At 38.6% G+C, this 27031-nt stretch overlaps 2 protein-coding genes and 1 long non-coding RNA gene across 6 annotated transcripts; 1 reads left to right on the top strand and 2 right to left on the bottom strand.

The window, feature by feature from the left end:
* The first annotated feature begins 1429 nt into the window (after positions 1-1429).
* On the top strand, positions 1430-2058 carry LOC143465547 (uncharacterized). Of its 2 annotated transcripts, XR_013118628.1 has the most exons (3): positions 1430-1598; positions 1701-1807; positions 1886-2058. It is a non-coding gene; the product is annotated as an uncharacterized LOC143465547 (long non-coding RNA). The 2 variants fall into 2 exon arrangements; XR_013118627.1 differs by having other exon boundaries at positions 1701-2058.
* On the bottom strand, positions 2043-4798 carry LOC143465546 (phosphoglucomutase-1-like). Its single transcript, XM_076963899.1, has one exon. It carries the CDS (start codon positions 4452-4454, stop codon positions 2769-2771), a length of 1686 nt encoding a protein of 561 aa, XP_076820014.1. The 5' UTR covers positions 4455-4798; the 3' UTR covers positions 2043-2768.
* Positions 4799-9348: 4550 nt separating this feature from the next.
* Positions 9349-26936, bottom strand: LOC143464469 (AT-rich interactive domain-containing protein 1A-like). Of its 3 annotated transcripts, none has more exons than XM_076962249.1 (26): positions 25888-26936; positions 20106-20279; positions 19751-19912; positions 19550-19639; positions 19173-19293; positions 18743-18982; positions 18508-18645; positions 18287-18382; positions 18114-18167; positions 17669-17825; positions 17123-17531; positions 16682-16885; positions 16399-16559; positions 15420-16211; positions 15175-15319; positions 14976-15065; positions 14478-14809; positions 14179-14300; positions 13862-14033; positions 13536-13690; positions 13336-13451; positions 11404-13220; positions 11118-11244; positions 10799-10945; positions 10352-10485; positions 9349-10186 (listed from the first exon to the last, which is right to left on the bottom strand). In XM_076962249.1, the coding sequence occupies exons 1-26, from the start codon at positions 26548-26550 to the stop codon at positions 10066-10068; spliced, it is 6939 nt and encodes a 2312-aa protein (XP_076818364.1). In that variant the 5' UTR covers positions 26551-26936; the 3' UTR covers positions 9349-10065. The 3 variants fall into 3 exon arrangements, with proteins under 3 accessions (XP_076818364.1, XP_076818366.1, XP_076818365.1); XM_076962251.1 differs by having other exon boundaries at positions 18827-18982; XM_076962250.1 differs by lacking the exon at positions 18114-18167.
* Positions 26937-27031: the final 95 nt, after the last annotated feature.

Raw genomic sequence — 27031 nt, 5'->3', positions numbered from 1 at the left:
TGGCTAAACCAGTGTTTACCAAATTGGGGTCCGTGAGGCAATTTGAACGGGTCCCCAGAAGTATAGTTCTTAAGTCTTTTACAATCGATGGTGTATAAAAGATACTTTAAAGCAGATAAATTACTTTTTAATGACTTGATATTTAAACTATAAACTCCAATTTGCTTGATTATGACATAATATATATTTCTTTTGTCAGGATTGAAAATATTTCAGTTTACAACCACTAATTTTTGTAAATTTTACGAGGACCTGTTATAACCATTAAACAAAATTGCAGGGGTCTGGCATGCAAAATTTCTTGAAAAGTTTGGGAACCACTGGACTAGATTTAAACAAACATACTTCACTACTATCATTTGCTTTTAAAACTGTTTCACAAAGATTTCAGCAGTTTATAAAATTGTTTGGCCATTTTTGGCAACAGATACATTTGTATGCTAATCCCCAGCTATTAAATTGTGACGTCATCCGGTTGTGCACTTGACCCCTATAATCAATCTAACTTCATTCTATGTATCACCTAAAATAATCCAAACTTTAATCTAAACTTTGTTAAGGAAATTCATCAGTCCGCTTGTCTTGTTTTATAACCAGTCACTTGTCTCAAAATATACAATCTGCCGGCGAAATAGTCACTTCCCGGTAAATTTATTAAAACTGTATAAAACGTTCGAACCAAATTAACAAATAAGCTATGTCCTGAGCTAACCTATATTGCCTATTTCAGTATTTGAAGATACGTAGTTGACAGAACGCAATGTCATAAACACATACTGTACACAAGGCAGTTCATGTCACATTTAAACTTTATTTGCAGATTTACCAAAACTAGCTTAGCATTGTGAGCTCGCTGTGGTGACATAGCTTTCTTGTACTGCCAAGTGATAAAATTAATCAAAACCTACCGGTACGATATTGAACACTTGCGACAAAATGTAAACACTGACTCAGACATAATTATTGAAACAAAAATGATGTCACAGAACGCCTTCTAACAGAGAAGAAAGAACAATTTTCCATCGGTCTTCCCTGCTTGCTTTTTGACTGGCGGAGCGGTGTTGCTTGCCAAATACCATCGACAAAACAAGTTCTTCAATTTTGCTGCATACCGCCACCTGGCGGTTAATATTTTGTCATATTAAGAACTTTTGTCGCTGTAATCGTGTGCAAACTATGCCAAACTAGCAACCAATGCAATATCCATACATAGATTAATTAATATTTACGGTATACATTACACGAATAGTGTGATATCTATGATCCATGCCTGCTAAATTTTTTTTAATTTAACACTAGTTTGCTGGTGAGTGTGCATTTGTAAATTGAATGAACATTATTTTACGCCAGGCTACGAGAATTCCTTGGACTAGTTCTAGTCTAAACATATCTATGTAAATATGTCACCATTTTCATTAGGTATAACAAACACAGTATAAAAACAAATATTTTATAACCGCCAGCTCGATTCCGCCAAGTGTCTTCGCCTTTCATCGGCTTGAGCAGTAAGAGTACCTTGGTAAGGCTTGCAATAATGCAAGCAACTTGGGTTTACACTCAGAGGCAACGGAGCTATCCTGTTGATGCTCTTGAGCAAGGTATGAACGGCGCTTGCTCTTGTTCAGTTTTTCTGGTGAACAGTTCCAATTTTGGGCAAAGCAATATGAAAAAAACAAATGAAAAGTGTGTTTGTCTATTAGGAGCTTGCTCAAAGAAAAGCTCGGTAACCGAATCATCACTCAGTATCAGTCGTGGAAAGACGTTTATCAGTCGATGTATGAAGATTCTGGTGTTAGTCCAGTAAATGGTCAGTGATCTTTATCACAATGCATTGTTCGACTTACGTATTGTCACACATATTTGCTAAGCCGTGGTTTGAAACTAGATCTAAACGAAGATGGCAGTTTGCATGCTACATTAAGTTAAATGGACGAGAAGACGTTGGCTTGCGTTGAATACATTTACTTTTGTGTGTTGCTATATATTTACGATCAGCACACAGTCACATCAATTTGTAGTAACGAGCCAAATAAAGCAGTGTATTCAGTAATATACATATATATTTGCAAAACAAACTACATTATTCGGATAATAAAGCATAGCCGGATACAAGTATTAATTGTGTAACACCTAAGGGCAAAATAAATAGCAGCAGACAGAAAAGTATAATAAATTGGCACTTTTGAACAAAACCTGGGTCAATGTGAGGCATCAAATGATAGTACACTCAATGGTAGTACTTGATCGCTCCGAAGTCCAAATGATAGTACTGCAAATTAACTGGTGCCATTACAAGCAACCACAGACAAATTGAAGGATAATTTCAGCGCTGTAAGTTACAGATGGTAAAACCAACTTTTCAAAATCGAAAAATAGTTCTGCACACACCACAGAGCTTCACAAACTAGACATAAAAACATTATTTGTACCGGTATGTTGTCATTGTCTGTTGTTCTATTGCATAAACGAGACACATTATTGCCTGTGTTGGCAGTTTGACAATGTCCGATAAAAATGGGTGTTATGAACCTTCAAACACCACTTCATTATATCAGTGGAAAATGAATAGCTGATATCGATAGTACGTTTGCAAGTGCAATTCAGATGGTGGCAATAGAAACTACATTACTATGCAACACTAATTGTACAGCTTGCATTTCATTCTAAGCAGTATACATATTTTGTATAACTAAGTAGAAGCTAATAAAACGACACTCAGAGGGCAAATAGATATATATGTTATGGAAGCAGTTGATGTCACAATATATTTATGTGATCACAGTTGGGCTATTTCTGCCTGTTAGTTGTGGAATTTGTGAAACTTCCAAGGCAATCTTAACAAGAGGCTTCAAAACATTGGCAGCAGGGGCTTCCAGACCTGGATCATCCTTAGTCACATAACTGTCAATGTACATCCGAATGGTAGCTCCACTACTTCCAGTTCCACTTAGCCGAAAGATGATTCTGGAGCCGTCGGTAAAGAGGATGCGGATCCCTTGCTTCACTGCCAAACTGCCATCAACTGAATCTGTGTATTCATAGTCATCCATTTTTTCCACCGTGTACGATTTATCAATCCCAGTGAGAGTTTTTCCAATTAATTGTTTCATTTCGATCATATTGTTAAGATTCAACATCATTTTAGCAGCAGCGTCCGGATTCACTTGCTCATAATCATATCTTGTGAAACAATTTCGACCATATTTTTTCCAGTGTGAAGTGATGATATCTTTGAGTGACAACTTTCGATCTGCAACAATGGAAAGCCAAGATAGAGCAGCCCACATGCCATCCTTCTCACGGATGTGATCCGATCCTGTTCCAAAGCTTTCTTCTCCACACAGCTGAATCTTTTCTGCATCCATAAGGTTTCCGAAGTATTTCCAACCAGTTGGGACTTCGTAGAAAGAAAGACCTAAATCTTTTGCAACTAGATCAACTGCACCACTTGTTGGCATACTCCTGGCAAAACCAGTGACATTGGTTTTGCAGAAATAAGGAATCGATTTATGATTAGCTGCAATCACAGCTAGAGAATCACATGGTGAAACAAAAAAGCCATCTTTTCCAATAATCATATTACGATCTCCATCGCCGTCAAATGCGACTCCAAAATCAAACACTCCCTCCTTCATTATGGCAACAAGATCAGCAGCATATGTAAGATTTGGATCAGGGTGACCACCACCAAAATCTTCTAATGGTACAGAATGTATGACCGATTCCTCACTTGCTCCTAATTCATCGCATATTATTTTGGAAGCATACGGACCCATAACACCGTGAAGCGAATCAAATCTCACTTTAATTCCACTTGATTGAATGTAATCTTTGATCATATCAAAGTTAAATATGCTCTTCATCATATCGACATAATCCTGAACACTGTTGATAACTTCAACTTTAAATGCTGTTGAAAGTTCACCGATAAAAAATTCATTACACCCAAGTTTGCTAATCTCAACCTTGAGATCTGGGCATGTGCTGTAGGAGGTGAGTAACCTTGAAATGGCAAATATTTTATCCGTTACAGAAGATGGCGCAGGTCCACCATTGGCAGTATTAAATTTGATGCCAAAATCAGCATTTGGTCCGCCGGGATTGTGACTTGCCGTTAAAATAATCCCACCGGTTGCAGAGTATTTCCTGATTATACAAGATACAGCAGGTGTTGAAAGAATACCATCTTGTCCAATGATAAGTTTTCCAATACCATTTGCAGCTGATATCTGGATGATTTTCTGTATAGCTTCCTTCATGTAATATCGTCCATCTCCCCCAACAACAATAGTGCAGCCTTTTCTAGAGTTTTCATCAATGCTCTGTAAAATTGACTGGATGAAATTTTCGGTGTAACTGGGCTTGGTTAAGAATATCTGTGTGTTTTTGCGGAGCCCACTAGTTCCAGGTTTTTGATCATCATACGGGGTTGTTTTCACAGCAGTTACTTCCATTTTAAACAATAAGTTATATATACATATAATATCTTTCTGCAAATTATCAAATGAGCATGTATATACAGAAAAAAATTAATGAAAAATACAAATTGGGCACTTAAGTACACTGTTAAAATAACCACCACTTAACAATCCTAAGTTGAACAAGTTTGTGGTGTGTCACTGTCTTGCCAGATATTGTCTGTCATCACCACATCACTAAACATCATGTCACTCTTATCATATGCTTACAAACGCGCAACTCATTACAAATCTTGAGGTGTAAACTGACAAGCAGCTCTTTGATTCTAACTAGCCAATACAAATGAGGACAAACACCGCTAAACTTTCATCAAAAAAGTTGCAAAATTGCTCATTCGGCAGATTGATTAAATGTATGAAAGTAATCAACAAAATAGATAAAGCTGGTTGTTGAATGTCTATAAACTGCATACTAAATGCTTTACATGTTCTTATCTGCTTATTATGTGTATATAGTTTTGCATATTTTTAGCAATAAGAAATGTGTTGGTCTAGCTATTTGTATCTGAAACTATAAATTTTAATTTGATATTGCCAGCTTATCATTGTTCTTGAAGATATCTTTTTCAAATTAAATGATTTTCTGTTAAAAACATACATGTGTTATATTGGTCAGACTAACCCAATACAATTCAGGCAAAATAATGGATAAGTTTTCACAAAACTTCGTAAAAATCCTGATATCTTAGAAAACTGTTAACTTTTCATCATAAGTAAAAAATAAAATTTCAACAAAAAGTAATCAAAATAATTTGGTTATTAAGAGTTAGCAAAGTTTGCATCTCTTTTGCTTAAAAAATAATGTGTAACACCAACACTTAATATTTAAACCACTGTCCACAATGCTTCTATTTTACTGAGAAGTGATGAAATAGCACCAATTGCCATGCTGCATGTTTACATCTTCAGGCAAAGTACCTGAGAAGAGTTTCTGACTTAAATATTGTAATACAAAGCTGAACTGCTTTAATCACTTCAAAAGGTAGTGCCCAAATCGTTGAAGTGAATATTTCACCAGATCCCAATATCAAAAACAAAATTTCACAAAACAGCAAATGGTCAATTCCCAACTCCTGGTGCAAGACAAAGATTTTTGCATTTTCATGGCGGCAAAGATTACGCAACTGTAAGCTTAATCGCCAACGAACTGATTGGTTTACCTGATCTCTATCGAACTGCATGCAAAGACTAACTCACACTCACCTAACAGGTAGACTATACGAACGAGAAAATAAAGCAAATGGTTAAATTTTGTTAAGAAACAGATTTATTTCAGTATTTTTGCTATCACAACATCAAAAAGAACAGCATAGCCCATACATAGGACAGTGATTTGCAGACAGTAAGAGTATGACAGTAAGACAGATATGACAGTAAGAGTTAAAAATTAGTTAAAAACTTTAAATGACAGATTGGTGTTAGATTAAGGTTAGATGTAATAACTAGGTTAAAAGGTTCCATTTAAAAAGCTTCTCTACCAGCCTTCCGTACTGCATTTGATGGTCTTGTAGGTTTAAGGTAGCTAGTCTAGCTCAAGTTAACTATAGTGCTGCTGCTGGCTGTTAATAATTAATTCAGTGAACCAGTCCAAACATATCAGCAATTAATGATCCGGCAGCGATTGCCTCGCAATACCTTACACAACTATAGCCTATTATCTCAGTCAAAATAAATCTGAAATGCAAGTACTTGAAGTTAAATTAGCCTACTGTACTTAACATGACGGTAGCGAAGCAGCGGCAACCTAGTGAGATTTGCTGATCAAATTGTTTCGGGTCTGGTACAGAAGTGCGCAACTAGCCTACATGACGTAATCCTGTTGTTATGCAGTACTAAAAACTTTTATACAAAATTGTAATTGTTTTATACCAAAGTATTGCAATACATATATAATTTATAAACAACCTAAAGTCCTACACAGTCTGGGGCAAGTTTGACCTCTGTTTGCCATTGGCGCGGTCACATTTGGAGCCGGGGTCATAACCAAAAGAGCGGGCGCTGCAGCTTACTGTTTTCCAATAGCACCCTGCTCTGGCTTGCTGCTCATTGAGTGACAGCCTGCTATTGTTGACGTAAAACCAGGTTGCTGTTGGTGACATAATAAATTTAATTTTTCAGCCAAGTGAGCAGCTCATTTACATTTTTCCAAGAAAAAGGTACATAGGTTTTTAAAAAAATATATATTTAAAGATTGGTTGTATGGCCGACGATAGCGTAAGTTATATTTACGTCTTAAACACAGTGGTGGGGTTCACCCGGTTCGTGCGAACCGGTTCTTGGAACGTTTAATTACCTCCACGAGCCAGTTGTTAACAAGCGTATGTATAGGCCTATGTGCATATCAGCCCCGGGTCAATATAGCATGTTACTAGTGAGAGAACCGGATGTTAAAATATTTGAATCTCACCACTGCTTAAACACCCTTGATATGAACAAACTGTAAGCTGTCCAGTTTTCAGCAGCAACCAACAGCAGGGCGCTATTCGAGCAATCACAGCCTGCTATTTATTACGTCAACACCAGCAGCTTAGCGCCCTAGCATTACAAATTACCAACAGCAGCCAGTCAATAAATGATAAGAGGGTGCTATATGAAAACAGCCAGCTGCTGTACAACAATAACGGTCGTTTTTCTGATTATCCTGTCATTAAGTGTATCTTGTACAACACGTCGAAAGCTGCACATTTAATCGAATATCCTTCTGAACACGATCGTACAGTCTATCATTCGAGTAGGCCTACACTGCAAAACTAAATGGTTGCTTTGCTTAGCTGACTCCAATCTACGGTCGTGTTGCAATCTTACCGGGATCATTAAAATACGTGGCGCATCAATATACATTAGCTATATAAACCTGTTCCTGATCCACGACTACGGCTAACTTGGGATTATTTTATTGGCAAATAACATGTGCCAAAGCACAAGCATAACTTGACGCGGAGAGACGTCTCAAAAGATTGTTTGTATTCCTCCTTGTCTGAAAGATGACTAACTCGAAAAAAGCAAACAGAGAATAAAGAGAAAAAACATTAATTCTTTTGGCAGATAAACTTGGTGTCCTGCCGCTATCTAGCTGACGGGGTGGTGATTGCTACAACCAAAGCCTACTGCTACAACCAAAGATTTAGGCCTACTGCTTTTTCCCGCTCATTGTTTACAGGTGAAATTGTTAACTATTATTTTATCACACTATAATTTCAGATTTTTTTTTTCGTTTCGTCTCAGACAATGACGATACATAAACAATACAATACGACCATGCCTCTCTAAATCACTAATCAGCAACTATGTGACGTCTCCAATAGCAGGGTGCTACTAAAACAACAGCAGGCTGCAATCAGTGACGTCATGAGAAAAGTTTAACATATGCTCAGTCAAATGTGCTATTGCTTATTGCACGCTTGAGTTCACTTTAGTTGCTCTGTAGTAGTCATACGCTGCTAAACACATTCTTGATGTTTGATGTGGTGTTTCACATAAATTTCTTTTTTGTCATTGGCGAAAATGCGACGAAAAACAGTGTCGATATGTACTCATCACAATCTTTATCCTATTATTGAGGTCAGGGAAAAGTCTGCCCGATATAAACTCGGGATTGATTCTTCAGTTGATAATAATAATTAATAAGTAGGCTATGGTATGATATGGTATAGTAACCTTTGTTCTCAGACTGAGGAAAGTCCTGACATGAAATGAATTCGGCGATTGCTCATCGTTCGAGCCCCGGTTACCGAGCTAGCCTTTGTGTAAGTTCCGATTGTCAGAGAATTTTTATTTTGGTTTGGTTTATATAGTGTTGCCCAAATTTAAAACTGTCTGAAAGAACTTATTTCGTATCGATACTTGTTTGCATTTCCTTCTGCAAAAATCATTTGAATGTGAAAGCCCTTATCATCTGCAAAATTTATACTGACTTTTCTTGTTGTGATATTTATGACAAAATAAAGTCGAATAAAGACTTCTTGAAGAAAGTATTGTCTACAGAAAAGTATGATTGGACGATTACGTAAATTTACAAATGCTTGAACATTGTTTTGTTTCCTTGTAAAATGCATTATTTTGGTTTTTCTTGGTGTCTTACTACTTTAGTTGTCCCTGACGATAGGAATCCAAAATAGTTTCATACTCCTAGTAAAATATGAACCACATTTATCTGATAAGGTTCATTGTTCTGGAGCGTCCCGGTTTTCAATCACAGAAGTATGGTATGCCTAGGTATTCGGTACTATTTTAAAAAAGTAGTTCGGTACTCTGTCGTTACCGGTACTTTTAGTGTAAAAGATGCTTCTGAAATGCAACTTTTGCCGCAATTATGTTCCCGGTAAAGGTTACTCCAGGTCAAAAATTTATGTGACGTTAATCGCTTGCAATTTTACTTGACATTTTTAGATTAAAAACATCAACAGTTGATAAAATTAGTATTAAGGATTAATGAGCATGTATTATTAAAAACATACTTGTTAAAATTATCACGTGAAAAGTACCGAGTAACAGGACCGACTGAAATATCTTCATAAATTTAGTTCAGCATTTTTTTCAGAAGTACTGACGGTACCGGTACTGCCCACTTATGGACGTGATAACGGCCGCCTCTTCATCACAATAGGAGGCCAAATTTGCGAAACAATTTCGGTAATAACTGCTTTTTACTAAAAACATTTTTCAACATTGTATTTACTGACAACAACTCTTTGATTTAAGGCTAACTTGTTTTTAGACTTGCCCCTCACTGACTGTTTTAAGATTTTAAAGGTAGATTTAGTTTGGTAAATATTCTTTTAAATGTGTTATAAAAATAACAGAGTAAAAATCATCTTTCTGCCTTTTACAATGCCTACAACTAAAAATAACAAAAAAAAACCGTAGCCTATAGACTGACCTGCGAATTTTATTACTGTAAAATGAGGTACACAACAAAAAGCCAATTTTTAAATGGCACAAATGCAAACAAAATAACGCGTTGGATGAACTGAATTAAATAAAACGAAAACGATACGAAATTAACCCGGACCCTCGTCAAACGTAAAATGCAACAGGTTTAAAAAAGAAAACAATTTTGCAGAGAAATCCGTTTTTTCAAGGTATAGCTAGGCAAACTACATACCGAATTAACATTTTTATAAAGCTGTAATAAAATAAATCTTCATTGTATTGCACAGTTTGCCGAGAAGGTTTCATTTCATTCGAAAAAGAATAATTAAGCTGGTCTTAAAATAACAAAACGACCTAGACATCCAAAACGCTTTCATTTGATAGCGTGGGGCAAGGGAAAATATCTCTATGGGCAAAAGGCGGGCCAGTCACAGTTATAATATAGCCCCAAAGTAGTAAGTTTTCGAAAATCAACAAAAGCAGCATACAAGCAATGCATATTACGGGAGTGAAAAACAGCGCAACGGGAGAAAAAGCAAAAAATAAACAGAATAAAACCCTGAAGTCGCACACTGGCCTCATTATTCCAATGTTAGTCACTGATCTTCTAATATCCCGCGACCCTTGCAACAACTTGACCGGTAGTAACCTCGCAGGCTTGACCAATAGTAACTCCAAGTTCAGACCCCTCTGTCTTGTGTTAGTAAGAATGGGGTCATGAAATGTCATGGGTGAGTTCGTAAAGAACCGCCGAAATGATAGGCGTGACGTCATGACCCAAGATTTGGGACATGGACAGTGAAAGAAGACGAAGTTGGAATTTTATAAAACTCTGTCTGCAAAAAAATTTAAAAACAGTATTAGTAAAATTCATACCAAATACAGTAGTGTTTAAGATTAATAACGCCACTTAACACGACAGTTTATTTTTTTAAGTTGTATTGATATTGTTACATTCGGCGTTTATGTCAAACATAAAACCAATTAATGTGAAAACTTACTTATTTTCTGTTATCTTTGCAAGGGCCAGCAAGGTCCTGGCTGCTTTAACCATCATAAAGACAGTAGTACCACAGTTGATCGCCATCTGACCAGGGAACATGCGCCTGCTGCTGACACCTGTCTCCTCGCATTCCTGGAAAAAAAATTAAGTCAAAATAATATTGATTAAAAGATCCTATGTCTGTAGATATAAACGTGTTTGTACAGTTTTATGTCATAAGTGATTGGTGTTTAATTTGTTTAAAGCAAGTTTTAATAAACGAAAATGGAAATAAATAAACACAGAAACAAAACAACAACAGCTTATCCAGAAGTATGCTAAGACTTAGCACTATAATTACTATTCAAAAGCAGAAGGACATAAACAACGCTGTCTTTGCTTTTAGCTTACGGCAAAATAGTTTTGGAAAATGGTTTCCTTAAAAGAACAAAATACGATTACTCACCTCTAGAAAGGCGATGAGACTGGATATAGCGCCGCTTTGTAAAGCGATCGCACGCGCAGCAACAGACTCGCCCATCGAAAGATTGGATAGAAGGACGATGGCAAATTCACGCAGCGTTGGATCGCGTCGATCGCAAATGAGATTAACCTGCAAGTTTGTAAACAAACGATTTCGCGGTCAAACTAATGTCGATCTAGTTACTACAAACCGGTTGTGTTGGGTTTATCTAGGTTTTTGCTGCCTGACAACATTAGTTCAAACCTTTATTTGATTTTCTGTGCATGCGTACATGGTAAAATTATTAGTAACCAATACTTACCAAATATGCGAATAATTTTTCAATCCTGCTGAATGGTCTTGTAGCTAACATCAGATCAACATTTTGATCTTTAATGCTGAGTTTTGTGAGTATTTCTAAAGCAAGTCGTTGCACGGAAAGGAAATACCTGAAAAAAGGATTGAAGTCTAACATGGATTGTTACAAAAAAGATCTGACCCCACACAAATGAAGTTGGCATTTAAAATATGCTTGAGAAAAAACAAAGAACTTCAAACAAAATCTTCTGCAAAAGCTAAGTACGATTTTCATTTCTGAGCTGACTCACTTTGATTTTGCCGAAAACGGATCACACGCATCTGAAGAAGGACACACAGACCAGTGGAGACAAGCTTCAAGAAGTGCAAGAGGAACATTATCGTCTGGAAGTTCAGACAAGTCCAACGAGGGGGCGATGTTGGCCAGGACAACAAGAGAGTCTTCCCGTGTCTTTCGCACACAATCCCACCACCATGGATCGGAATAAACGTCATCATTATCTTCACAGTCATAAACAGTTGAGCTAAAATGACATTTCTTTTTCCTTTTGACTTCAACCTTTGCTTCTGGTTCCGGAGCAAACAGTTCAGATGTTCTGACCTTTCTCTCTGGCGGATCGGAAGTTTTTATGAGATGCTTGCTAGTGCAGTTTGGTTTCTCCTGTTTTGACTCTGGCAGAGGAAAATTAGGGTCATTGTCATCTAGTAGGTGTCCTTCAACCTTTACTTCAGCTGAAAGTTGCGATGGTTTTTCGCAGGCCTCTGTCACATCCAGTTGGTCATCTTGCAGTTTTATCTTTTCATCTTCTTCGTGATACACTTTGTGGGCACGTTTGGGCCTAGTCCTGTGCTTGTGTCGAAGAAGAAGAGTGCCAGATATGGCCCGCATCAATGATCTCTGTCTACACAACTCTCCTGTATTACTGGGAATAAAGGAAAGACCACGAATAATGTTAGATATACATTGCAGTCTGTTTGCGAGTTCATTTTTCCTCTCGCTTAATTTGGCACACATCAGAGGCCCAGATATAACGTCCATGAGATTCCCATTGCATCCAATGGCCTCATCTTCCAGGAGAATTACATTTCTCTCTTCCAAAACCTTTTCAACCCTAGATATCACACTCCGCTTCAAAGAAATGGAGGGAGAAGCAATGGGCTCCGTTTTCACTTTCAACTGATCTTTACTGATCTCAACCTCAACTTCAGTATGCCTTTCTTCTTTTTTCTCAGATTTTTCTTCTGTTTTGTTATCTTCTTCTTTCACATCTTTGAAATCTGTGACATCAGTTGCCGAGTTAGAGGCATCAGAATCCTGAATGCCATTGCACATTGGAGAAGCTTGCATGGTATTTTCTTCCTCAACCAGCAGCTCTTTCTTCTCTACCTTGCAATTGGTCTTGGCATCAGTGCTGTGATTGTTCTTAACATCCATGGACTTGTCTTTTTGACCTTCGTTTATGTGATCCAAGGAATTCCCATTATGAAGATGAGGAGATTTGTTAGTTTCTATCTTGCTGTAAGTATTGTCGTTTATATCTTTCAGAGATTCACTCTTCGAGGAAATATCTGGTGATGGAATTTGATTTTCATCCGAAATATCAGTCTGCGTCAGAGTATCATTGGAGTTTTCGACTGTACAAGTAGAGTTGGGATCACTAGATGCTGGATTACTTTCAAAATCTTCTTCGGACATGTTCTCCACATCTTTGTTGTTTGAATTCTCACTTTTGTTATCATCTTTGCTGGTTTCAGAGTTATCTTTGTCGGAATTTGAGGAAGTTTCGGTTTGTGGTTCTTGGAGTGATGTGTTGAGTTTTTCAGTCTCACCAGTTTTTGGGACATCTCCTGCTTCCAAGAGCTCCTTTTTACTAGTGTTGTCAAAACTTGGATGTTTCCCCGGATCGCTAGTGCTCTTTGAGATGTAGAAATCATCAGGTGATAAGACAGAGCAAGGTATGGAAAGAACATCTTCTAGTGTTGCCTCAACAACCATAACACCATCGCTGAAATTCGAAGGAGGCTCTTGCTTTCTGACCTTCACTTCACCCAATTTTTCCGGGAAAAAACTCAGCACGATATGCGAGAGGTCATCCAACAGGGTTTTCTTAAAGGTAAATGGAAGTTAAATATTAAATCTAATTTGGTTTTAAAGTTTTTTTAGACGGTTATATCAGAAACCATGACTGCCATAGAACTGTAATGCACTGTTCACAACTTACTGGCTTATTGCAATCCCATTGGTCACTGTTGTCAACTAAAAATGGATCTGTACGTGGCTCAAGTTTTATTGGAAATGTTGTAAACTTTCCGTTCAACCTTGAACTGGCTATGCAACCTACAACAGTAATTGTATTACCTTTTAATTAGGTATTACATATTACATAAATTAATTTGCATGAAAACCGTAGCTTTTAGTTACCTTTCTTTTTCCGACATGTCAGCGCAGGCTTCACAATAGGAAAGTTGTCTTCAAAGACCTCTTCGTCCTTTGCTGCATAAGTCACATTGCCATACAACAATACACCAAGTGCATCTTGTTCATTGGGCAGCGTGAAAATTTCTGATAAGCAACATCTGCAAATCAACAACATGCATAAGCAACACAAAATATCAACAATATAATACTACAGTGTTTTAACCATCCAAATGCAAAATGTCTATTACTGCAGTTTACAAGCCAAACACAGTAAATAATGCTCAGACAAAGCAAATTTAGCAACGCTATCAAAACTTCTCTTTACTTACCTATAATGGTCGACCAGGGCATCCAACAAACCTGGCAGCTGGGGTAACTTGAGTTGTGTCACACTCTGGTTGTCGTAAAGCAGCACAGTTAAGGCATTTAAAGCCCACGTACTCTCAACCAAGAGACCGCTTTTCAAAGCCATCACCAACCTCCAAGCTTCTGTTAGGCTTACTGTAAACAAAAGGGTCAATGCAGTCATCTCTTTACAGTAGTATATCTTGTATGTAATTCAGACATGAGCTTGTTGAAATATTGGTGATGTGTGTCAAGTAGTTACAAAATACAAGCAAACAAGTGTATTTTGCAATTCACTTACCATCTTGGCAAGTTTTGCGTGAAAGTTTAATACCACGTAGTGGAGTGGCCTCGACCGAATCCGGAGGAAAATTATATATCTCTGGTTTCTTAGACTGGTGTGGCCCACGACCGGGAGTTTGCCTAAATCAAATAACACTTTACGTTATCAGGCAGGCTAGGTAAGCTTATCAGAAACCATATGTCCACTGGTTAAAGATTAACTAAAGCTACAAGATGTAATGTAAGGAGGTAGATTAACAAAGGAATACTGATAAGACATATTGCGTTTATAATGGAATTGTCAAAGACATTACATACCTTCTCATTAGTGCCCTTGGGTCATTGAGATATTTCGGGAATACGTGAGTTAAGGGACTATTTGTGCGCTGGTGCATGCTAGGGTGCGGCCATCTAACAGAAGACCTGACACTAGTGTCGATCCTAGCGTGCGAATACCCTTGGTGGTGGGCTCTTGCGGGGGTGGAAGGACCATGAATACCAAGGTTTGGTGTAGGGGAGGAATAAGTTACATGGGTTGGGAGACTTGAGCTGGACGGGAATCGATGCCGCATGTATGAGTCATGTTCATTGAACGATGGGTGGTTGGGTGGATATGGAGCAGACGATGATGGGTGAGGGAGGTGGCCATCCTGAAGAGGGGGAAATTGCAAAAATGACATTATACTGGATCCTTAATTAAATTTTCAAAAAAATAACACAAATATAAATGAAGAAAAACACAAAAAATGTACAAAATGAATATCAACAACATAGCAAGATTTAAGAAGTTTACACTGAACTATTACTTTTACTTACTGGTCGACTATATTTGCTTGGAGGGCCATACATGTCAGAAGATGACCGTTTCATGCCTGCATACGGACTCTGCGCACCAGGATATTGACCCTAGCAACAACAAACACAAAATATTTAGACAATGTTTGCGGATTTTTAACAGAAAAGGGACCCTTAATAATCAGATCCTTAAGTTTAAGAATTTATGAGTATAACTCACTGGTCTTGGATAACTTGGTCGAGACATGCCAGGAGTACTGGCTGGGTAGGCCCCTGATACTCTTGGTGATGGTACTTGTGGAGGATGACCTGCCTGCATAAGGCCAGGATGACTTGGACCAGATGGTCTTGCATGTGGATGAGGGCTACACAAAAATAGATTTTCCATTTGCATCACTTCTCACAGCAACAGTCGAGTTATTGTAGTAAACCACATATACATTAAAGATACTTATAAACATATACCTGTTGGTGTACGGATAATGAGATTGTGGCATTCCTGGACGAAGAGGATAATTAGACCTATAGGGATCATGAGTTGGATAGGGAGGATACTGTTGAGATTGCAGTGGTCCTGAATGAGGGGCTGGATAACTTGGAGTTGGTGCAGTGATTTTGGAAGTTTTAGAGTCACCGAATGGATTCGCTGCAGCGAGAACATTATCAGCAGGAACAGGAGGTTTCATTGAAAGTTTTGGATCAGCATTGTTTGGAGGTTTTGCTTCAGATGTTGATGTATCTGGAGGTGGAGGAAACTCAGATGACTTCGACCCAGAAATCTCTGTGTTTGCAACTGGTCCTGCTGAGGCTGCTGGTGGCACAGGGGGCCCAACTGGAGGAGTTTGAGGAGGAAATCCTGAAGGCAATGGAAGCTGTGAAGCATAAGTGGAAACAGGAGTCTGACCTGGATGATAACCAGGCATCAGTGTGGCTCCTGGTCGTGGAGGAACTCCACCGGGAGGATGCTGTGGGTAAGATGCAGGATGGGGCTGGCTGGAAATGGGGGGTTGTCCCATATAACCTCCTTGTCCGGGTGGGCGATATTGAGGACCCATTTGAGGTGGAGGAGGAAATTGCCCGGGTGGGTACTGCTGATGCGTTGGTAGCCTTTGAGCAGCAGATGGAGCAGGTGTTGGGTGTCGAGGAGTTGGTGGAACTGATGGAGAGCTCTGAGGAGCAGGAGAAGGAGTTGCTGACTTGGCTTCCTCTTTGTGATGTTGTTCTTGGTTCTTTCGCTTTCGGTTTAACTCAGCAATTCTAAAACAAATATTGTTGTGAAGGAAAGACGTAGGATGCTCAACCGCAGGCAAAATATATTTATTTCTATTTTTACATCTTATACAAGCTTCTTTACATTCTACTCTTGTTGAAAATAACTCACCACAGAACCAAAAGAATGCGCATAAAATATGAAATTATTTTCAAACCATGAGACATTCATTACCTTGCTAACGCCTCCTGTGGTTCTGGTTCTCCTCTCTCCATTTTGCACTCGAAACCATACAAATACTTGCAGTACTGCTTCTTTAGTGTGAATCCAGATGAAGGTGATGTACCAAGTCCCATCAAAGAACTGATATCTGTCCATTTCTTGTTACTTGTCACCTTTAAACGCAAAAAAGAACTTAACCTAGATGCATTGAAAATTTGTACAGAATTTTGAAAAATTAACTGATATCTGAGGCATGGTAACGATTTTAAAACAGTTTCGACAACTACTCGACTACCTCCTGCATGAATCCTCTTTCTTTGACCAACTGATAAAGGCGATATAAGTCCAGTGTCTTCCTGCCCATCAAAGGAGCATTCTTCAGTGGATATTCTTTCTCCTCCCAGTATCGCAAAATGCCATCTATGAATTCCCTGCGACCAGGTTCATCTGCTGGCTCATACAGAGTCGCAAGCTTCTGTGATGCTGAACGTGCCGATGTCTGCGGACATACAGGCAACTGTAAATGACTTGCAGTGTGAAATGGTAATTACATTAACTCAAAAAATGTTTTATATTCAAAGCAATAAAACTATTATGGGCGTTTCATCACCATATTTTTGTATCTATTACCAGAATACATTCACATTACATATTTAACTCAGGTATAAAGAAATTTAAAAAAGATGAATGGGATTGAAGACCAAAAAATAGAAATGACAGGAATCAAAAATACCACCTTTTTAACTGGTTCTTCAGGTGGATGGGGAGTTCCATCATAATTATTAGGAGGAGTGGGGTAACCTGGATGCATTCCCGGATGGTGGCCAGAATCACCTGAACTCTGAGGATAATATCCTGGATAATGAGACTGCTGTGGAGGTCCGGTTGGCCCATAGCCAGGTTGATAATGCGAGGATGGTGTTACCATCCGGACTGCTTGACTTTGAGGACTCCCCATACCGGGAGGACCCATCATTCTCTGGGGAGGGCCAGAAGTTGGAGGGCCTGGTGGCATTCGCGGATATCCCATAGTCTGATGGTACTGATCACTACCTGGTTGAACATTGCTGTAGTTTGAATGTGGTGGTCTTGGTTGATGTTGAGGGTAGTAACCTCCTGTGGGGTTTTTTTGTCCAGAAGTACTTCTGAAATTGGAGGTTTCAAACATTACTAACACTCATAATAATCATTATTTACTAATATAATAATTTATTACTATTACCACGTAGTCAAACATAAAAAGTCAAGTTTTTCATTATTACATAGAGTTGACAATACTAACCCAGGTTGAGCAGTATGAGCAGCAGCAACCATGGCCGCATGTGCAGCAGCAGCAGCTCCCTGTCGAGATTGTTGCTCCGACATCAGTGCAGCCGATGGATGCGAACCCTGTCTTGATGGACGGCGTTCGGCAGGAGCAGGTGATGACTCATTGTAACCTAGAAATCACATTTATTATTTCAGTAAAATTAGTTGGCAAATTTTTCACAGAAATGCAATGTTGCTTTGACGGTCTTAAAAATTACATTTCAAAACTTTATTCTGTAAATTGAAAAATTGATTCTACGTTCTAACATGCTAATGCAATTGATTTCCAGTACGCTACAAATCAAAAGCTATGGCAATCACTTTGATGTTAGTGCAGACAAATTTTCTTGAACTAAAAAACTGAAATTATTTCACTCTGAAAATCCATGCTAGAATCAGAAATAAATACTATTTTCTACCTGGCATCATATGCTGGGGTTGAGGATAATTTTCATAACAGTGCATATGACCACCTGAAAACACCACAGCGCAAATGCCATCAGTGACCAAACCAATGAACACCACAAACCAAAAAAAATTGCAAGAAACACAACACATGCATGCTTTAGGTGAAATCATACTTAAATTTTACCTGGTTGTTGGTAGGCTGGAGACTGCTGGGATGGAAAATTTTGGTTGTTTCCAGCACTGTGCATTTGGTGAGCAGGCTTTCCTCCGCTTGGTGGGCCTTTAAATCGAAAGGATTGTGGAATTCTTAAATGAGCTTACTATTTATCATTATGAAAACTGAACCAAATTACACCAAGTTGTGAAAGTGCCAAGACTGTAAAACAAATTTCTATCGTGACAAACCGTGTGGTCGAACTGATGGCTGCTGGGGTTGTGGGGTTGACGAGTGCTGTTGTGGTGAAATCATATGCTGTGGGTAGTTAGGTGGCTGAGAACCATATGGCTGCTGGGAATGGGGGCGAAATTGACCATAATTTTGACCTAAACGCATACCACAAAGAAGATGTAGGTAATAAATTCATTCAACTGGTAATAATACCTAATCAACCAATTACTAATTTGTAAACTTATGTGATACCTGACATAGGCGAATGACCAAGTGCACTACTATGGTCTGAATGTTCAGAGGCTGAACGCATTGGGAGTTGTTGCTGAGGAGTACCTGGACGGACTGATGGAGGTGATAATGGTGTTCCTCTCGACTGGCTCCCTGTGGCAGGCGAGCCTGGAGCAGGAGACGGACCCCTCAACTGTGCCACGCTTGGATGTTGGCCGTGGTGGATGTGAGGAGATGCACTGGGATTCATGGGAGATTGGACTATTGAAAAATGCAGAATGAATAATTAATCATAGCAGATAGAAAGAAAGTTCTAACAATGCCAAAATTTTACAAGCTGTAACATCGTCTTTAACTATGTTTCTTTTAGTGAAAGTCTTCTAGCGACGCTTCCTTTGAGCTGCAATTATTAAATACAATACACACAAGATTTAATCAACATGCAACAAACCTGAACCTGGGTGAGGAGTGGGTTGTGGAGTTCTTCTATTGGGAGACATCATATGGTCCTTAGACATAGGATGGGAGGATGCTGAGGAATCTAAGGATGGTTGTGATGCAGGATGCTGCTCCTTGGAAGGAATTGAAAAAAAATCAGTTGCAGTTACTTAATAAAACTATGTTTTCAAATTGTGTTCTATTCTGCTCAATCATTTCAATCAATTATGAAAGCTCATCAAGTCCTCATCATTTATTGATAACCAGATTTTACCATTACCAGTTAGTTTACTTTAAGCTATCCAGAATTTTGAGCTGAAATGAGCTAAGTTTTAATTTGACTGTTGTTGAACAAAATAAGCCTAAACAAAACAAAAATGCAGTACACACTGTGTTAGTGTTTGCATAACTTCTGTTTTCACCCACGGCAGGTCCTGAGGATGGACCAGGGGCAGCGGTTGGTCCAGGGTATGACGACGACTGTGAAACAGAAGTAAACTTGAGTAAATCATAATACTTTTAATGACACATGGCATGTTTCACTTTTATCTTGTATCAACCAACCTTAATTTGTTAAATGTTATGACTTACAGGATAGCCAAATGGTTGTGGATGACGTTGCCCATAATATGGTGATTGCTGCGCGGAGTTGTACGCAGGGTAACCAGAATATGGTGTATGACGAGATGGAGTACTGGACGGAGGGTAACCAGTTTGGCCAGGAGGTGGCATTGAAGTATTTCCAGAATATTGCTGAAAGAAAGATTAATTATAGAACTTAGTTATCACTGTCTAATAATAATTAACTCTGTTCCTACAAAACCATATGTTATTAAAAGCAAATAGAAATTCCAAAGACAGGACAAAAAAATTACTGTATCAGTAGATGTAACAACTAACTCTCGTATAACCACAGGCTTGGCTTTAAAAATATTACAATTCTAACCTGCTGTGACTGATTATATGAAGGCTGGGGCTGCTGGGGGTTTGGTGAAGGTCCGTGATACCGGGTTTGACTTGGTGGATAACCAGGGTGTTGTAGTGGAAGAGGATACTGCTGCTGGGGGTAACCTCCTGCAGCATCGGGCTTCATCTGGTGGTCCAGTTGGGCTCTAGGATACTGATAAAAAAGAAAAAGTTTAAATGACAAAAGTTATTATATATTGGGTCTGAGCCATTGGTCTACCTCAACAAACAATATCACATAAGCTGCTGTGCTTAAATAAATTTCATCATACGAGAAAATGTAAAATCAGCAAGGACATGATTTCAAACAAAACCATCTTTTTAAACAAAAAATATTATCAAGTGAAAAAAAACCATAGGCTATATCAGTAAAAACTCCGCTGCGTTACGTTACAAGAAATAGACTCTCAAAGGTAGGACATAAACACAAATGGGGACCTCGGCAGTGTTGTCCAACATTCTTTGAATATGTGTTTACATTTACGTCTGACGCACAGTTACCGGCAAGTAGCAGACATATCAAGTTCCACGCGGTTATAATTTAGGTGTCCTGAAGGTTAGGAGAAAGGGAAGCAACGCCCACGTTTGTCAATTATGACGTAAGAAGAGAAGAAATATTCGAATTAGACCACCGAATGCTACAAAGCTTGCAAGAAAAGGAAAATATCGAACGCAACAATAGACAACACGTGCTTGCTATGAAAATAACAATTATGACGTCATCAAACAGGAAACGATATATTAATACGGCTTAGCTCGAAAAGCAAAATCGTCAGCGAAGCAGACCACAATGAAAACGTAATAAACAAATGTGTGACAGGGTGTAAGAGGGATTAAGTGCATTCCAAAGATACACGTGCCAAACAAAATCACGTGACCAGATTAAAGAAATTCGCCGAATAACGAATTGAAATGAATAGGCGAAACTTTACGGGTAAACAAATACTTGCTCGACTTGCCCAGTAATGTGAGGGGAGTGCCAGAGCCAGATTATTGATATTGACCTCCTTGTGACATCAATTAAACGCGCGCTGGGCTGGCGCTTGCTTGTCTGCAAGGGGGTTTAGGGCCTAATTTTTCGGACTTGAATTTCGGCTGATGAATGACATCGTGAGACTTTATGGTGGACTCAGAGGTAACCATACGTTTGCGCGTTTTCAAGTAAAAACGCATATATTACGTTAAAACGTGTATGGAATAAAAGGAAAAATACGCGTATAGTAAAACGTATTAACGGAAGTCATTCATATGGCTAAAACAAGAGTTATTCAGATGATTCAACTCCGGACCGTAGTAGCTGAGGTGGCGTAAAACTATGCTATGAAATTAACGCGTAATTTGACAGACGAAAATACATTTTCTGAATATATTTCGTTAAAAACACAACAGAAGTAGCGTTTGAGAATAATATAAACATTAAATACAACCATCACATTCCCCGCAAACTACGGTATGGAAGCTAAGCATACGCAGCACCAATTAACAAAGTCTGGCAAAAACCAGAGAGAATTGAAATCGTGAACATCGCCGATGAGAACGTACTGCGCCTCGAGCGAAAAATTTCCAGAGCAAAAGTATTGGATCGATAGCTAGCAAGCACTTCGGTACAGCACTGGAAAAGAAAGTCAAGCAACACAATATTTATTTCTGCCAAAAAAGTTACACTAACAACCAAGCCAACTGGGTATATATTTACATCAGGCAAAACGACCAGCCATTATTAGGCAACTCGTAAGATGCTGTCGTAGCCACTCAGTGAAAACAACAGGAGAAAAATGAATCTAAAAAAAGGAACAGGTCACGAGTAATGACACAATCGCTCCCGAAGAGTATAGAAGAAACAAGAAAAAAGTGCAGCATTGGGCAACGAACGAAAAGGAAATGAGCACATCAGCGTCTTGCACAGAAAGCTAAAACATCACTTCCCCGCTGGTAGCGGCTCCATGGGCGAAAGCAGAACTTTCATGCAGAATTTAACATACAAATAAGAGTCTGTTTCAATAACACTGCAAAAGCATTATGCTCACATTGGCTTGACGGTCATTCTGCCACAAAAAAGCATACATATCAAAATAGAAGCGATCTGTATGAAATTCACTGGTATGGGGATTAAAAGTTTAAAAACTAGACATCAAAGGAATCGCCAAAGTAGACCTAATCATTTCCTTGGTTTACATTTCAGCTTTCTACAAGCAAGGATTTGAACTTTGTATGAAGTTTGGCGGGAAACGCAATGTTACTGGTTGGGCAGGTCTATTACGCAATTTTACCTTTACATAGTAAAACCGTATTCCCACAACAAAAGCATAACTTGATACTTTTATGGCGGTTTGGAAAATTACAATCACGTTGGTATTAAAAATAGTATATGATTATTTAAATGAGCATGTGCGACTTTGCTTGTTCCAGAACCCCAACAGTTTATTATTATTATTAACCAGTCTTCATGGTGATACGTTATGCGAACTGAAGCTGGAAAGGCTTGTAGATTTGCTATGCAAAAGACACAAAATATCATAACCATACTTATGCACGTCAGGCTGTTTTACACACATTTGTCAAATACTGTATCATGTACACACACCATATGCTGCTTCTGACATATTGGTATATATTGTATGTGATTAGCAACTCACCAGCCGCATACGGTGTGAAGTACACAGCATTACACCTTGGAACAGTTCTTCCAAGAGTTGGTTCAATTGGAAAATGTTGACAAAAATGTCAATAATTAGCATAAAAGACGCAATTTTCTCAGACATCGCATAGTTTAAAACGGTGTATCGCCATAGGTTGTCACGAAAAGGAAGCGATCGGGCTTATGGACGCCACGACAACGATCGCATTCACAGTTTAAAGGGCATTATGGCATTTCTGATCGTCGTGGTTTAGGAGTTCAATCCACACGATATCATTGTTACGTCATAGATCAACAACAAAAATCCCCCGCCGTGAGATTGATAATGCGTGTGGTTTACGGTGATTTGTATCAGGCCGGTAGGAGAATACAAAGGAAAATTAAGGCACTAGATGCGGAACCGAAAAGCGATTAGATACGAGAATATTTTCACGCAAAGTCTACTGTCGTATCTCTTGTCTGCGTGTATGTGTTTTATTACCCAGGTCATGAAATATTCCCGGAAAAAAACAACTACAAAATTTTAATTTAAAAATTACAAATAAGCAAGACCCGGTCATTGAATTGTTGTTATGCATAGGTGTTTAACCTTTGTTTATTGGAGGTGGGGGGCGTTTGAGCTTTGATTTATAGCAGTTTTGCACGTGTTTTGGTAACCTCTGCAGTTTGCAGGGCTATGTCCGTTATATAAACAAAAGACAAACTGCCCGGTCTATAACCGGGTGAAATCGACTAATTTTATAAAGTGAGTGATTACAGCAATGCAAATTTTTCCAATGGGGTACTGAATACATTTGTAGAGACGCTAACATGTAATATTTGCAGCAGTACATAAACGTACCTTTAGGTTTCAACGTATTTCTAACACATCAGTATCACCACGGCCCACGGGCTCTTGCAGTTCTTTTGTGGGGTAAAGGTTTGACTACATATACCAAAATATTACAGAAGTCCAGTTGACAGATCTGTGAACTTCTTTTGCTACTATTCCTCACGTCTTACTTGTTCATAAAAAACTTGGGACGGCAAAAAAGGAAACAAATATTGAACGTATCGGGATTTGCGTTTGTTCCAACAAAATCGCATAGAAACTACAGGTGTACTTTCACGCAAGTCAAGTTAAAGCACAACTTTGATATAACAGATTGAGCTCCGAAAGGGCGGAATATCGCTGGACCTTGTTCATACTGACTAAATGGGACCCATAACGTTAACGCCAGACGCATCCGAAAAGCCATTACAACACAAAGCTCTTCGGTCGTCACAAATACTACAAAGACTTAAGAATATTAAATTTTACAAAATTTGGTCCGGTCGGACCGACTGAAGGGCTATTTCGTTTCGCAATGGGAAACTGCAAGAAACTCACAAAGAGTGGGGATACTGCGTGGTCCGGGGCCGGTCAATTGGTGCGTCATAGCACGACAACCAACAATCGAACTTCATGTGAGTTGCAATGAAATAACTAGACTTGATGTAAAATGCGTCGTGGGAAAAAAGTGTGGCTTCACGATGACCTATGCTCGAACCCACGCACACACACGGCACATACTTAAAAGACGAGCGCACACTCATTTCTTTCGCATGCGCGCAAGCGTCGCAGATTCAATCAATCAGCTGGGCTTCGTTTCATTGGCGATTAGGTTTTGGCACGATATTCAAAACACATATCTTAAAAAATTCAAAACCGATTCCGGGAAAATGGTTAACAAAAAACTGTCTCAGGACACTACACAGGCAACTTGGGAGCATGGAAAAACAGGGGTGATGAGCATCAACCGTTTTTTCTGTTGCATTTTGAAACATAACCCATATTCAATGCAAAAATACAAATTCCTAAATATAAATTTTAACTAGCTAAAGTAGACGATTTTCGAACACAATATAACATACCAATAAAACCATTACTTACACCTTTAAAATCCAGTATTAGGCATTACTGTAAAACGATGTGTGGAAATAAGTTGGCAATTTTTTTCCTTGAGGAGTTGCTTACTACTCTATATATACTTTAAAGAAATCTTAACAGTAGTATCTTGTAACTTGTAACATGGACCGTATCCATTAGAAGACTAATGACTTGTCAATTTGCCAGAAAATATGCAATAGTTACTGAATATGTTTTCGGTGTTTTTACAAATGCAGTACAGCAGCTTGACTTCAAACAAACAAAAACATTCAAAATACGTTTAAAATTCAGGGCGGTAAAATTTTTTCATATCTCATTGTTCAATCAGCTGTTTTGTTACCAAAACAAGAAGCAAAGTAAGAAACAAAACTAGAGAAAGACTTGTATGGTTTAACTTGAAGCTCACAGCACCAATAAAATTACAGATTTTGTTATCTGAAATGGGTATATTTGATATTATGATAGTGAATACTTGACTTGACAAGCTCCCATTGTACGTTTAACAGGGAAAACATAGAGCAAAAAGGAAAACCAAAATACGCCCATGTGGTTTCACCATTCTTTAGCTCGAGTTATTTAACACAATCACTTGCATACGAAGCAAATTTGATGCAGTAAGTTCGTACTGTTAGTACCACTACATGCAGTTAGCAATTTCTTTTCATTACACAGCACTTTCTAGAGAAAGGAGAATATGAATAGGCTGTCCGGTGGCCTATTTTGTCATTCTCAAGCTTTACCTCAATACGCTTATACCAGACATTCCTAAATCATAACACATTTACAATATAAACAAAATAAAAAACATCTAGAAAAGTCCAACTCAAGCAAAGATGAATTTTGCAACAGCTAACCAAAAGGCAAACATTTTAAACAAAAAGAAATGGAGGTAATAGGCCTCTAAATCATGATAAACAAAATGAGGACGTTGATTTTAATGAACTAAACCACCTTGTTAAAGGGTTTCATTTTGAAGTGATAAGAAGATATGTGATAAAAATGCTGATGTAGATCTATCGGAATAGCAACATTTCAAGCAAGACCAAAACCAACTATATCAAAGTATGTAATTTTAAAACTAACCATAGTTTCTATCGAATATATATCATAAAAATCATAGCAAGTTTAAGACAAATATCTGTATATGTGCAAGTAAAACACAGATCAGAGACATTAAGACAAACACAGGCTTGATAATACAGTATAATAATTTACCTGTTGTTGAGGCCTTGGTTGCCATGTTTGTGATCCACCTTGGCTATAATCAGGTTGCTGCTGGCTGGCACTGTGATTAGTGTACCCCGTATATTGAGTCGGATATCGTGATGGCGTTGTTAAAAGTTGGTTTAATGTAGGGGTGGCTACACCCTGCTGGTTGGGATATCGCTGTGACATTGATGGCGGATATGCTGGATTCGGCATTTGCCTACCAGGAGGGACACCCGATTTTCCGGGGTAAGCTGTAGAATGATGGTTATAGGGGCTATAGTTTGCATATGAACTGGGTACAGCAGACTGGGGTGGAGGGGCTGCAACGAGAGGTCCATTTACAGACATTGCACTTGTTACTGGAACACCATTTCCGTATGGCCTGGCGTTGCCAGTTCCAGTGGTCCCTGGTAAACCGTTGGCAGCTGATACAGCGTTGTAGTTCGTTCCTTCGTTTTGGTCGATGGGAATTTGTGACATGCTGTTAGTATTTGTGGCTTCATTCTGCGGTGCCACAACAATCTTTTCGGTCTGGGTTATCTTAGGGTAGTCTTCACAATTCTGCTTTAAATTTGAATAGTCTTCATTTACAGAATTGTCCTTTGCACATTCACCGTTTTCTTTCGAGGCTGTCTCCGTCGTAGCTCCGCCTGCGGTGTTCGTTACCATGCCTTCTCAGTAAAAGCAGGCTTAAATAATTCACTGCGCCTACAACGCAGTAACGTTGATTTTCTGCAGTTAAGTTCTGCCACAAAACGCGTATAACAAAACGTAAAAACCAAAAGTCACGGTCGTTGGCGTATATACAGTACATACGTCGAACAATTTACTTTCAAACTGCTATTGTAGCCTAACCCTTTATAAATGGTAGCTAAATCTTGTGCTGTAAAACCGCGCGGTAACTCGTCCATCAAAAAGACCGCGGTTTGAATGAATGGAGCGACATTGGCTTTCTCCCCTTATTTTGATAACCAGCGTCTTCACTAATTGTTTCTGAATACTAGAGACATTCACACGTGTTGTAAGTACACTGAGTAGGAATAGCTTAAATCGAAAACTGCACTATGCACAACTGCACCAAACTGTATTTGATTTTCCTGACACCTCGATTTATTCTGAATATTCATCCGCACATGAAATCTGCCTTCTT

This window comes from Clavelina lepadiformis, chromosome 7 (assembly GCF_947623445.1).
Source record: "Clavelina lepadiformis chromosome 7, kaClaLepa1.1, whole genome shotgun sequence".
NCBI classification, from domain to species: Eukaryota; Metazoa; Chordata; class Ascidiacea; order Aplousobranchia; family Clavelinidae; genus Clavelina; species Clavelina lepadiformis.
This window is presented reverse-complemented; position numbering and strand designations above follow the sequence as displayed.

Excerpts from the sequence above, each read along its gene's own strand:
- LOC143464469 (XM_076962249.1), bottom strand. The coding sequence starts at position 26,550 with ATGGTAACGAACACCGCAGGCGGAGCTACGACGGAGACAGCCTCGAAA. Across the intron at positions 19,913-20,105 it reads CATATAATCAGTCACAGCAG|CAATATTCTGGAAATACTTC; the intron begins GTTAGAATTGTA and ends TCTTTCTTTCAG. Across the intron at positions 14,034-14,178 it reads ACGCAAAACTTGCCAAGATG|TAAGCCTAACAGAAGCTTGG; the intron begins GTAAGTGAATTG and ends TTTTGTTTACAG.
- LOC143465546 (XM_076963899.1), bottom strand. The coding sequence starts at position 4,454 with ATGGAAGTAACTGCTGTGAAAACAACCCCGTATGATGATCAAAAACCT.